The sequence below is a fragment of the Chenopodium quinoa genome, unplaced genomic scaffold, assembly GCF_001683475.1.
Source record: "Chenopodium quinoa cultivar QQ74 unplaced genomic scaffold, ASM168347v1, whole genome shotgun sequence".
Taxonomy (NCBI): Eukaryota; Viridiplantae; Streptophyta; class Magnoliopsida; order Caryophyllales; family Amaranthaceae; genus Chenopodium; species Chenopodium quinoa.
Genome location: NW_018742244.1, coordinates 1386460 through 1400331, shown reverse-complemented (window position 1 = coordinate 1400331; position 13872 = coordinate 1386460). Strand labels below are relative to the sequence as shown.

The following is a 13872-nucleotide window of genomic DNA, read 5'->3' as shown; positions in this document are numbered from 1 at the left end:
GGTTGAGCTTCTGTCTAGGATTCCATTAGGGTCTTCCTCGATGCTTCTCTTCTCCATTACTTCCCAAAAAACAGTTCGAGGAGTATCAGAGGAGGCGGATGACGCTAATTTTGACAGTGCATCCGCCTGGTTGTTTTCTGATCTCGGCACTTGGATCAGATGGAAATCCTCAAGGGAGCCGACTGCTTGTCGGACCGCCTGTAAATACTTGATCATGGCCGGATGGGTTGCTTCGTATTCGCCATTGTACCGACTCACTATCAATTGTGAATCGGAACAGGCGTCTATTTTTCTAGCCCCTGCCGCCTTGCACATGCGGATTCCGGCTAGTAAGGCTTCATATTCTGCTTCATTGTTTGAGGCCTGAAAACTGAAGCGTAAAGCATACTCGTACCTGTCGCCCTCTGGCGACTGACATATGACGCCTGCTCCACAACCATTAGAAGTAGAGCTTCCGTCCACATATACCTTCCAGACTTGGTCTGGAACTTGAGAGTCAGGAGGACGAGTCATCTCAACAATAAAGTCAGCAAAGGCTTGCCCCTTCACTGCTTTTCTAGGCTCGAAAGTAACTTCGAGGCTCTGTATTTCTATGGCCCATTTGATCATTCGGCCTGACGACTCCATGATGGTCAATGGCCGCTTGATAGGTTGGTCTGTATACACGACGACTGCATGTGCCAAAAAGTAGGGCTTTAATTTTTTAACAGCCATGAAGAGTGCAAGACCAAATTTCTCCACTAGGGGATACCTCAACTCGGCATTTTTCAGTACGTGACTGACAAAGTAGACCGGGAGCTGACAGCCGTCTCTTTCAGCAAGGAGAACAGCGCTTAACGCATTTTCAGAGACGGCCAGGTACATGTAGAGTACTTCTTTGGGCAAAGGGCTGACCAGCCTCGGCAAGGAATGCAAGTGAACTTTCAATTTCTGGAAGGCGGCCTCAGCATCCGGCCCCCATTCAAACCTTTCCTTTTTCTTAATTGCCTGGAAAAAGTATAAGCATTTGTCGCCTGATCGGCTTAGAAATCTTCCCAAGGCCGCCAGACAGCCTGTTAACTTCTGAACCTCTCGGATGGTATGAGGCGATTGCATGTCAATGACCGCCTGCACCTTCTCAGGGTTCGCCTCTATTCCTCTCTGGTTGATAAGGAATCCGAGAAATTTCCCAGACTCAACTCCAAAGACACATTTCTTGGGATTGAGCATGACATGGTGCCGCCTGAGTGTGGCGAAAGTTTCTCGGAGGTCCGACAGATGATCTATCTGAAGTTTAGTTTTGACAATCATATCATCAATGTATGCCTCGATGTTTCTTCCAATCTGATCAAAGAACACAGTGTTTATCATTCGCTGGAAGGTAGCCGGAGCATTCTTAAGACCAAACGGCATGACCGTGTAACAGTATAACCCCTAATCAGTGACGAAGGCCGTCTTCTCCTGATCTTTCTTCCATAAAGGAATTTGATGGAAACCAGAGTAGGCGTCCATAAAGCTCATCAAAGCATGGCCGACTGTTGAGTCGACCAGATTATCAATTTTAGGCATAGGGTAACTGTCTTTGGGGCACGCCTTGTTTAAGTCTGTGTATTCTACACACATTCGCCAGGTGCCATTCGGCTTTTTAACAAGCACCACATTTGCAACCCAGTCTGGGAAGTAACATTGCCGAATGAACCCTGCATCAAGTAATTTTTTAACTTCGGCGGCTGCCGCCTGACTTCTTTCTTCGCCATGGTTCCGTTTCTTCTGCCGTACCGGCTTCTTTTTCGGATCCACGGCTAGTTTATGTACCGCCAGATCAGGACTAATGCCTGGCATTTCATGGACTTTGAATGCAAAGATGTCCTTGTATTCTTTCAATAGTTTGTGAAAGTCGTCACCAAGGTCTCTCAGAGCAGTCGTCCCAACTTTGACTGTTCGATCAGGACGTGAGTCGTCTAAGATCAGGTTCGTATGCTCACCAGCCGGCTGAGGGCGGAACTCATCCGACCGCTCCTCTGCCAATGATTGCTATTTTCTTTCTTTTCTTGCGGCCCCTGTCTGGGATGCCTTTCTCTTCTTGTCGTCTGCTTCTTGAACAGACGCAATCTTCTTGACATTGTCAAGGTCTGTTTTTTCACCACTTGACCCAGTGGCCATAACAGTGGGCTTGACATCCGAGAGATAGCACTCTCGGGCCATCCTCTGATCTCCCCTTAGGGAGCCTACTGTTCCATTATCCCTCTCAAACTTGAGCAACATAAGAGATGGGATTATAACAGCCTTGGAATTATTCAGGGTTGGTCGTCCCAGAATCATGTTGTAGGCCGAGAGTTCTTCTACTACCAGGAAACGGACTACCATGTGTCGTCCTTCTCCTTTTTCGCCCAGACGAATGGGTATATCCACTCGTCCCACTGGGTGGACGACTCCTCCTCCAAACCCTACTAAAGGGTGGGAGGCCGGATGTATGCAATCAGTCTGATATTTTAGTTTCGACAGACATTTGCTACTTATGAGATCTGAGGAGCTTCCGGTATCTATGAGGATTCGGCCAACTCTCTGGTTGGCCACTTTACATTCAATAACGATAGGGTCGTCATGCGGCCCTCTTACCCCTCCTAGATCTTCTTCAGTGATGACAATCTCAGGAAATGAATATTTGGACGGCCGTTCTTGGTGAACGGAATTTACATCTAACCGCCTGATATTGTCTTTGTTGCCTCTAATAGTGGGGCCGCCTCCTGAGAAGCCGCCTGCAATGGTGTAGACGACTGCATCATCTGTATCGGAGCTGTCGGCCTGTTGTTTCTTGTTGGACGACTGCTTTTTTAAGGAAGTGTTCCCCGTAGATTTCTTGACATAAGTGTCAAGATCACCTTGCTCAGCCAGGCGGTCCAGATACCGCATGAGACTGATGCAGTCATTGGTGTGATGACCAACATCATCATGATAAGCACAGAATTTATCTTAGTTCCGGTTGTTTGCAGAACCCTTCATGGGAACCGGCTTCTCAATAGAGATCCGTCCCTTGATTTCTTTTAGGATAAACTGGTTATCCTTGATAAACGCATACTTTGGGGAGTATGGTTTGAATTCTTTTTTCTTTTTCTGGGCCGGCTGTTTAGAGGAATCAGCCGCCCAGACCTCTTTTCTTTTCTCGTCTTTGTTTGACGACTGTTTCTGTCGTCCTTCTCTTTTGTCGGACCTTTTACCGTCCGACTGTTTTCCCGTACTACAAAGATCAGTCGCCTGTATATAGGCTTCCGCTTCAATCAAGGCCTCTTGAAGAGTCGCCACCCTCTTTCGGACCAAGTCAAATTTGAAGGTCGACCCGTCCTTGAGACCTCTGAAAAAGTCAGTATAGGCTACCTCATCCGGTAACCCTTGAATCTGTATTCTCATCAGGTTAAACAGCCTGATGTAAGAACAAAGACCCTCCTTCTCGCCCTGCTGAATTGTTCCTAAATCAAGGGTCGTTTTCTTCGCAGGGATGTTCATGGAAAAGTTGGAGGTGAATAAGTAAGCAAGCGTCCTGAAACTATTTACACAACCAGTCGACAGGTTGCCGAACCATTGTTGTGCGATTCCTTTGAGAGTCGCTGGGAAACACTTGCACCAGGTGGGATCATCCAACCCTTGAAGGTACATCAGGTTGGTGAAGGCCATAAGATGGTCTTCTGGGTTAGTAGTGCCGTCATAGACGCCTACTAATACATTTTTCACTTTGGCCGGCTGAGCGGCTTCAGTAATTTCCTTGGAGAAGGTCGGCGGCTGTTCACCAAGTCTAAGCAACCGTAGCTGCCAGTCCATAGGTTGGACGTTTTTTGCTGCAGGTCCACCAAACGGAGGTGGCTGAAAAAAATACTGTTGTTGCGGCACAAATGGTAAGTTTGGTACCGCCTGGTCGCTATGAAAGCCGGACTGACGGGAGGTGCCGCCTGACTGACTCTCATGATACGACTGAGTATGCCTCATCGAGGCATTTCGCATACTGTCTTGAAAGTTTGAAGTAGAGGCCGACTCTGACAATCGGTCACTCTTCTTCTGCTCTAGCAGTAGCCGAGCGTCTGTGAATGTTTGCTTCGACCCGTCCGCCTGAATATGACGAACAGGTTTCCTATTTCCTGTAGGAAAACGGAATTTTGTGAAATCAAGGGCAGGTGGCTCCCGCTTCCTAGATTTAGGATGAGGAGTCGCCTCTCGCCCTTGAACTGGCTTCCTCTTCAGTGAAGTGGAGGGTTTCTTAGCCGACTGCTCCTTGACCAGAGCAGGCGGCTTTTTGTTGATCAACTCTTGAATCTCTCCCTTGAAGTCCCTCATGAAAGTCATGAGTTCGTTCCTTGTGATGGGAGAAGACCCATCAGTCGGCTGTTGCCGAACAGGCGGTGCGCCTGCTGGCTCGCTTCCTGTATGAAGATGTTCCCGTTCCCTCCTTTCGGTATGACGGGTACGTCGGGCCCTTAGGGTCCCGTCTGAAGTTGTGTGAGCTTCAACTTCAAATTCACTCTCAGTATCGTGGTCCGACTGAACTTGAGGGTCGTCTAGGGGACGCCTCTCTTCAGGAGTCGGTACAGACTTGGATGCCATCTCAGAAGTACTCTCCCCACAGACGGCGCCAAATGTTTCGGGGTTTTCTGATGTCCTGCGGGAGAGTTACAATTCCGAGACTGGAACCGGACGCCTGTACCTGCAAAACAACGGAGACTCCTGGTGGTGGGAGCTCCGCCTCCAACGGTCAAGTTAGTACTTGATTAAGGAGTAATTAATGCGGAAATTAAAGTGAGTGGGTCTCTCTAGGTGAGAGTGTTTAATGTGAGTTTTTAGCGTAATCAGCCTGTAACTCTGGGTGTAATCAGTGTGTTTTTTCCGTAATCCCCCCTTAATGAGGATTAAGGGAGGTATTTATAACCTTGGGAGACGCGCCAATCCTAGGTTTAGGTTAACCTAGGGCTGATTGGGCTTCCCTCGGAAGTTGGGCCTGGGTGGCCGGTTTCTCCATTAGGCATGGAGTATGCCACGTGTCATGACATAACAGGTCCAAGGTGGACGAATAAGCGTGTGCCACGTGGCAAGCCCTGACAGTTCCAACTGGGGGACACTTGGCAGGACCTGATTGGCCCACGTGGCGCATTCCGATTGGTGGGAGCAAAATCCCCTAATCACAACCCATTCACAAATTTAGTTTTAGGTATGAACACTCAAGATTCTTTAATTTACATCATGCAACACCGCCTTATATATAATCTGATTTGGTGCGTCAATTTTCCAACACACCAAGCATCTTTTTATCACTTGATCAATCACTTTTACCATATGCTTTAAATTTTTATGAAATACTTTATTTAAAGAGAATATGATAAATGTTCTCTTTTCATTTACGTACACACCTGAAAAAAATTAGGAATAGTGATAAAAGTGTGCCCTCCACACGCCAAAGACCCTTGCTTAGTTGCTTATATATATCCCTTAACAACCTGAGTGTGTCTTCCACACTCTCTTGCCTTAATCTTAGGAAAACATCATTAAGCTTCATTCTCATTTTCCTAAACTTCTCATTATTTTTTTTTCAGTTTTTTTTTGTCCTTGCAAAAGTTTTTCTTATGTCTTCTAATCATTCTAACAACAATGAAAAACCCTCCTTCAACCAAGTGAAGCCTACCATCACTCCAAGCATCGAAATTGAACACGAGTCCGATGGCCCGGATTACTCGAAACGTGCCCAATGGCTCCGGGCCGCGGTCCTTGGGGCGAATGACGGACTCCTATCTGTAGCCTCACTTATGATTGGGGTCGGGGCAGTCTGGCCCGACCCGGGTACGATGGCTCAAACCGGGCTTGCGGGCTTGTTTGGTGGGGCGTGTAGCATGGCCTTAGGCGAGCTTGCGTCGGTTTGGGCCCAACGGGATGCTGAGCTTGCACAACTCCTCCGTGACCAAGAGGACCATCCTAGCCCGCCTGGCTCCCTGGATGATAAAAAGCGGGCCCTACCAAGCCCGCTATGTGCCGCGGCTGCTTCAGCAGCGGCATTTGCAGTCGGAGGAGGGGTGCCACTCCTTGCAGCCGCATTCATAAAGTCCTACAAGGCAAGGTTGGTCTCAGTGCTAGTAACGGTAACACTCGCGCTATTCGCCTTTGGTTGGCTCGGGGCCGTCCTAGGAAAGGCTCCGGCCTTGAGATCATCAATAAGAGTCTTGGTAGGTGGATGGATAGCCATGGGACTCACATTTGGGCTGACAAAGTTGGTCGGTTTTACAGGGATATAGCAACCTAGAAGTGTGACTCAACTCTATATTGTTGTAATAGAAAATTGTACGTTTACGTACATCATTGAATTATATGAATGAATGAAATTTCATTGTAGTTTTAAATTAATTTGATCATGTATAATTTAAAGTAAACGACCTAACCGCCCTAAATTTAGCCTTAATCCACCAGACTCCTATAACAAATTTGGGGTAGGGGAAAGTTTGGCCTAGTTTGTCTATGCTCGATGAATCATGTGACATAAAGATCAAAACCCGAAATCTAGGTATTCTACTATTAGGCCAAGCTTTCGTTAGTATCAAACAGAACTTGTATGTCTGTGTTGAGATTTATTGAGAAATACTTGTATTACTTTAATTTAGGTGCACTTAATAATGGGCATGTAAAGAGTACTGCTCTCCCCTAAATTAAATCGGTAAGCTCTAATAATGCATGTGATTAATTAACGCAGTTTCAGGCAGTTTTCTAGCCTGTTTTCTGTATTAATGATGCAGTCATATAATGTGAGTGGAAATGCGTATAACAGATTAACAGTCCATTAATTTGTTTCTTTGATATAGTAATCAACTAACTGACCAATAACAAAATTAGAGAGATGTAGCTTAGGTACCTAGTTATGTCTCATCTTTAGGGATGTGTATCAACAATTATCATCTTAAATTTACAAGGAAATATTGGAGTTGATAACAATTATATACGAAGTAAAACGGTTTAAAAAATGATGATAAAACAAAAACAAAGCAAATTAATTAAGATCCAATCAATAATGAAATAAATTTCTACCACTAAAATGTAACTATTTAAAGTCTAGTAATCAGGTGACATATCGCTTGTTTCCTCAGTACTCTGGTAGGCCGCATTGTGACGGTATTGGTCGGTAAAACCTGAAAGGAGTACAATCATATATTGTTGGCGATTATTAAGTTCATCATATTTTGCAATAACATTAAATAGGTGATCAATCTGTGACTTTAGGTTATTTCTTTCAAACTCCCAATTTTGTTGGTAAATCTTAAACTCTTCACCCACATTTTGTTCGTAAACCTTATACTCTTCAACCACCTTTGAAAGCTCCTTCTTTTCCTTGTTTAATTTCCTACACTTCTCTTCGAGTTTTTCCTTATCTTTATCCTTTTCTTTCCCATCCCCATTCACCAAATTTTTCTTCATAAACTCTTCTCTTTCCTCCTCCATGTTTTTGACTTGCTCTTCGAGTTTCGACAACTTCTTGAGGTAGATCATCTCATATGTGTACAACTCGATTCGTGCTCGTGCTTCCTCCACTTGCTCCGTAAGGCTCAATTTCTCCTCCTCCCACATCTTCTTCTCCGTTGTTGATTGTTCCTTAAGTTTCTGTTTCTCCTCCTCCCTCATCTTCTTCTCCATTGTTACTTGTTCCGTAAGCTTCTGTTTCTCCTCTGATACTTGTTTCATAAGCTTTTGTTTCTCCATCCCCCACATCTTCTTCTCCATTATTAGTTCGTCAACGTATATTTGCATCTGCTTTAGTTTCTCATCCTTTGATGATGCTTCTGAAGTTGTTTCCTACAAACATGTATGATAATGATATTATATATGCGGGATAATCATAATTTATCTATACTTAGTATTTAAAAACACGCTAGTTAATTATATATTCAATACCTGTGCGGTAATAAAAACAAATTATTTTAAGTGTAATTTAACATGAAAACTACCTATAATCTCACAAATTATACAAATTGTTATGATTGATTATCATACAGATTCGAGCGATGTACGAGTAGGGATCAAATTGACTAATTTTCATAAAAAATTTAAAAATATACTATAAAATATCATGATAATTTTGTTCGTAATTTTTTTAAAATCCAAATTTGATAAAGTTAAAGAAGTATGGAGTAAAACTTCTATTCTCTAAAAATAAAACGGTAGATATCGGAGAAAAAATAAAACCAATTGAAGCTTAAAAAATCCACATAATCAATTGATGTAATACAATTTAAACTTACCCTAACAAAAATAATCCTAAAAACTTAAAGCACTTCAATATATACTCCATAGTCAGTATAGTGCAAACGAACAAAAACAATTAAAAAAATAATTCAATTTTCACATAATTAACGAAAAATAACTCGATCTAAAACAATAAAAACATAAAAACAAGAGAGATAGAATAGTTACCGGAAGAATGAAATTAATGAGGATGTTAATATTAGTTACAATGAAAATTACACCAACTATTAGCTGCACGATGGCCGTAAAGAGATGTAGGGAAGGAAAATATATTGATAAAAACAAAGATAATAAGAACCCTAAACATCCCAATCTCTCCAACTCGAACACAAAATTTTCAAACTTAACATCCGCCATCCTTTAATTTTTTTAATTTTTGTTTGAGCCTAGATCACAGTGAATATTTTTTTTTAAGACAGATCACAGTGAATATTAGGATATATATATATATATATACAAGTCATATAAGCCACAAAGATATACTTTTACTCTTATTCGAATTCTAAAATTTTCCTATCTTATTAATTTTTTTTTTAAACAAAAAAGGATGTAATTGGTAACAGAATTTTAAATTTCCTGATTTTAAGACTGATTACACGGTTTTGTTTTGTTTTTTCCTTTTTTTTTAAATTATGATACTCCGTATCATTCTACGATTTAAATTTTACTAAAAAAAATATCAATATTAAATATATAACAGTATATTTATGTTGAGTGCTTTGGATAAATGAAGTGATTTACAACGTATAATATAATTAATCTTTTGCACTTACCATTTATTTATCACGAGAGTGAGAGGCCAGGTAGTTCAAGTGATTAGAATTTTCCTCCCGATTCTAAGAGATCTTGAGATCGATGTTTTTTTATTCCTTCGCCGGTTGGCATTGCTTGTGGATTCGGAGCCTTTTTTCGTTTAATATACATCTTTTTTAAAATTGATCGTTTTTAAGTGCATCATTTTTTTAAACATCTTCTTTTATATACTAAGGGTCTGTTCTCATACGTTTATTTTCAGTTTAGTTCAGCTCAACTCAGCTCTTAATTTCCTTCTCTTATAAAATATTCATTTCAGTTCAGTTCAGCTCAGTTCACTCAATGAGAACAGGCTCTAAGTATAGTTTATATATATATCTCCTCACATAATATCCACTATTACTTATACCCCTTTATTTTTTTTTATTAAGTGAGAGTTGAATTGAGCAGAGTAAAATAGAAATGGTAATTTTTTTTTTTTTTTACGAAAAAATAGAAATGGTAATAGGAATTAGAAAATACTAATAGAAATGATACCACTTTATGACAACTCAATTTAGGTAACAACTTTTTTTTTTTTTTTTTTGGTAACAGTATTGACATCTAATGTCAATACGTTTTGTGACTCCTGTAACAGTGATGGTGTAACTCCTAAAACACTAACAAATTCACCCCTTTAACATATAAGAATTTGTGTTTATGATTATATCAACATAAAAAAAAGAAGTAAAAGTCCATGTCAATTCTTATAAGCAATGCAATAAAATTAATTAGAATGGAATTCAAGTAGAAGAAGATGAAAAGATAAAGATTGGCAAGTTTAGTTCCTTGATTCGACTTCAATTTGTTACAAAATTTTTTATTTTGTGCATCACCCATCCTAATAATTAATTAAATTGAGGCATAAACCACTTGTAGCTACCTCCTCTGATGCACGGAAACTTCAAAATTCATTGACGTATCATTTCCGAAACGTTTCGGAAAAGTTTTACGTTTCGAAACGCGTTTCGAAATGCATTTGAAAGTTTCCTGGCTTTGCAAAACGTCTCACACCATTTGAAAGTTTGGAAACCTTGGGGAAACTTAATCAGGGGTATATAAAAGCGTTTCCCCTTTAAAACGTCTCACACCATTTGAATGAAATCTTGTTAAGAAGTTCCTCAAAACAAGAATTGAATGCTTCTTTTGATCTAGTAACATCCCATGGTACTTCATCGACTAAACCTTGAACCTCCCAAAGCTGATTCAATTCTACCTTATTAAACTCATAATCAACAGGAAACAACGAAGAGTAATTCAATAGTTGTTGTTCCTGTTTAGGGAGTTATGGAATTAAGTCCAATGATAGAATAAATCTTACTGGATCTTCGACACTAGTGAGTAGATAATCATTGAAATACTGCCGTTTCTTAAGAGTAAGATCAGAAGAAAGAATTGAAGCTATGATTGCTGTAACACGGGGATTATTCGCACACTTATTACAAATCTCTAGACCAATGTCTGTCAAAAGGGAATTTTTCTCTTCTTCTGTTATGTTTCTAAATGCTATGCTCTGAAACAAATGTCTAGCGTCTACCTCATGGAGATTTCCCAACTCATAAGGCAGGGGCGGAGCTAGAAGGGGACGAGTGGGGACACTTGTCCCCCCATTTTCAAAAAAAAAAATTAAAAAAAAAAAAATTAAAAAATTAAAAAAAAAAAAAAAAAAAAAAAAAATGCAATTACTTTCCAGCCAGCCAAAGCCAAACCCTAAGTTTTTCAATTTTCAATTTCTCTCTCTTCGTCTTCGATTCGCCCAATCGCCCTCGCCTTCGTCCGTTCGCCACTTCGCCGGCAGTCTGTTCGTCCACCGTTCGCAGCAGTGACGAGGTTCGTCCACTTCGCCGGCAGTCTGTTCGCCCTTGAGCCTTCGTCCTTCCTCCTTCGTGACTTCGTGTGTTCGTGAAATCGTGACTTCGTCTGTTCGCCTACTCGCCTAGTCGTCTGTTCGTCCACCGTTCGCCGGCAGTTCCCCCCTGGTGACGAGGTTCAACAGCCGCCCTTCAGCCCTTGAGCCTTCGTCCTTCGTGAATCGTGACAGCCGTGAGCCCGTGACTTCGTGAGTTCGTCTGTTCGTGTCTTCGTGAGTTCGTGACAGCCGTGAGCCCGTGACTTCGTGAGTTCGTCTGTTCGTGTCTTCGTGAGTTCGTGACAGCGTGACAGCGTGACTTCGAGTCTTCGATCGACACTTCGTCTGTTCGTCATATGCATTTCAATGGAGGTATGAATCAATGAATGTTTAATTCTGAATTTCATATTTTTATTACTTGTTTAAATGTTTAATTGTTTATATTTTTATTGTGAATTTGTCATTTGTGGCCTTGTGGGTATTGATTATTGAATAATTTGAATTGATAAATGATTATTGATTTATATTTGTTTGAATGTTTGATTGTTTCCCCTGTTAGAGTTTTTGGTTGTTTTTGTGAAATGTGAATTTAAATTTATTAATTATTGTAAATTATTGAAATGTGTAGTTGAATTAGAAATTTAAAATCTTAGCCTCTTAGGTTTTGTTATTATGTAATGATGTGGATTGTGGTCTTGTGGAAATTGATATATAATTTTCGATTTAATTAGGAAATGTCAAACGATTCACCAAATTCAAACAAATCAAAGGCAACTAAACAACCCGATCTTCGACAATTCTTGTTTAAAAGAACGAAACTCAATGAAAATGAGTCCAATGAAAATGAGTCCAATAACTCACCTTCATTTAGCTCCCCTCAAAGTCAAGAAAATAGTATGGAAATGGGTGGTTCAAGTAATAGTAATGTACCATTAGAGGAAGATTTGGTGTATGATGTTGAACTTCTTCCTCATGATCCGGGAAAAAGAATAAACATTATGGATTACCCCGCAAATGAACGAAATGCTGTTAGGAGGGGTTATATTCTTAAAAAACCTTGCCAACCAAAAACTCATGACTTCCCTACAAGACAAGTGTCTGGTTTGCGTCGCTTTAGTGTTCATTGGTTCAACAAATGGGATTGGCTTGAATATAGTATTGAAAAAGATGCTGCATTTTGTTTTGTATGTTACTTGTTCAAGAATGAAGTTGGTATTAAACCGGGGTTATATTCTTAAAAAACCTTGCCAACCAAAAACCGCTTTAACTCTTAAAGATGCAATCATGTCTTTACTTGTTGAACATTCATTGAGCCCATCTATGATAAGAGGGCAAGGGTATGATGGAGCTAGCAACATGAAGGGTGAAATAAATGGCCTTAAGACTTTGATTATGAATGATACTCCAAGTGCCTACTATATACATTGTTTTGCTCATCAACTTCAACTAACATTAGTTGCCGTTGCTAAAAAGAATGATAGTTGTGGTTGGCTTTTCGAGATACTTGGAAATTTGTTGAATGTGGTTGGAGTTTCTTGCAAGAGAAGAGAAATGATTCGTCAAGATCAAGCTCAAGAAGTTGCTCGAGCCTTGGATGTTGGGGATATTGTGAGTGGATCGGGTTTAAATCAAGAACTTGGTTTGAGTAGGCCCGGGGATACTCGTTGGAGTTCTCATTACAAGTCACTTTTAAATGCCATCCTCTTATTTCCTACAATTATTAAGGTGCTTGTACAAATTGGGAAGCATGGTGCATCGGAAGATAAGTTCAAAGCTCAAATTGTTTTAGGACAATTAGAGTCATTTGACTTTATTTTTGTTGCTCACTTGATGTTGACTATTTTTGGATACACTAATGATTTGTGTGTTGCTTTGCAAAGAAAGGAGCAAGATATTGTAAATGCCATGGAACTTGTCACTTATACAAAAACGGTGTTGCAAAAAATGAGGGAGCGAGGATGGGATACTCTCTTAAACAAGGTAACTTCATTTTGCACTAAACATGGTGTTGTTATTCCCACTATGGATTCTCTTTATGTTCCTCATGGAAGATCAAGACGTTTTGTTGAAGAAGCAACAAATGAACATCATTTTCGGGTTGGAATTTTCTTAAGACTAATTGATTTGCATCTTCAAGAACTTGATGAACGATTTAATGAGAGGAATATGGAGTTACTATTATGTATGGCTTGTTTAAGTCCTAAAGATAACTTCTCATCCTTTGATAAAGATAAGGTACTTAAACTTGCCTCTTTTTATCCCGAAGAATTTTCAAGCTTTGATTTGATGGCTCTTGAATATCAACTTGATGTATTCATGGAGAATATGCTAAATGATGAAAGATTTCAAGGTTTAAATGACCTTAATTCTCTTTCTATGATGCTTGTTAAAACCAATAAGCATAAGACTTTTCCTCTTATTCATTTGCTTATCAAGTTGATGTTGATTCTTCCCGTTGCCACGGCAAGTGTTGAAAGAGTGTTTTCTGCAATGACATGTGTCAAAAACAAGTTGCGAAATAGCATGGGTGATCAACTTATGAATGATTGTTTGGTCACTTTTATTGAGAAGGATGTCTTCTTACGAGTTTCCGACGAAAAGATTATTGATCGATTTCAAAGTATGAAGACTCGAAGAATGAACTTGTAATTTTAATGTAATGTTTATGTAATTTTTTTCATCATTTTGAATTGTATGACTAAGTATATATTTGTATTTTGAAATTTTAATATTAAGTATTAACCAATTTGTGTGTGAGTTTTTTTTTTTGTTTTTTTTTTTTTTGTTAAGCTTTTCGTAAGTTAAGCATTTTGTCCCCCCAAGTTGAAAATCCTGGCTCCGCCACTGTCATAAGGTGCGCCTTCAGCCATTGTCAGTTGAAGGTTACGACACTCCATGGGGCTGGACTAGAGATGGCAATATTAAGTGGATATCCGCTAACCCGCCCCACCCGCTTAAAATAAATGGACGAAAATCCGAATTAAATT

At 40.1% G+C, this 13872-nt stretch overlaps 3 protein-coding genes across 3 annotated transcripts; 2 read left to right on the top strand and 1 right to left on the bottom strand.

The window, feature by feature from the left end:
• Window positions 1-5190: 5190 nt before the first annotated feature.
• LOC110737773 (vacuolar iron transporter homolog 2-like) lies at window positions 5191-6357 on the top strand. The gene has a single exon (XM_021918123.1). It carries the CDS (start codon window positions 5346-5348, stop codon window positions 6246-6248), a length of 903 nt encoding a protein of 300 aa, XP_021773815.1. The 5' UTR covers window positions 5191-5345; the 3' UTR covers window positions 6249-6357.
• A 657-nt stretch (window positions 6358-7014) lies between these two features.
• LOC110737767 (golgin subfamily A member 6-like protein 2) lies at window positions 7015-8938 on the bottom strand. The gene is made up of 2 exons (XM_021918114.1): window positions 8413-8938; window positions 7015-7794 (listed from the first exon to the last, which is right to left on the bottom strand). Exons 1-2 carry the CDS (start codon window positions 8599-8601, stop codon window positions 7057-7059), a joined length of 927 nt encoding a protein of 308 aa, XP_021773806.1. The 5' UTR covers window positions 8602-8938; the 3' UTR covers window positions 7015-7056.
• Window positions 8939-12169: 3231 nt separating this feature from the next.
• On the top strand, window positions 12170-13534 carry LOC110737072 (zinc finger MYM-type protein 1-like). Its single transcript, XM_021917444.1, has one exon. It carries the CDS (start codon window positions 12170-12172, stop codon window positions 13532-13534), a length of 1365 nt encoding a protein of 454 aa, XP_021773136.1.
• The last annotated feature ends 338 nt before the right edge of the window (window positions 13535-13872 follow it).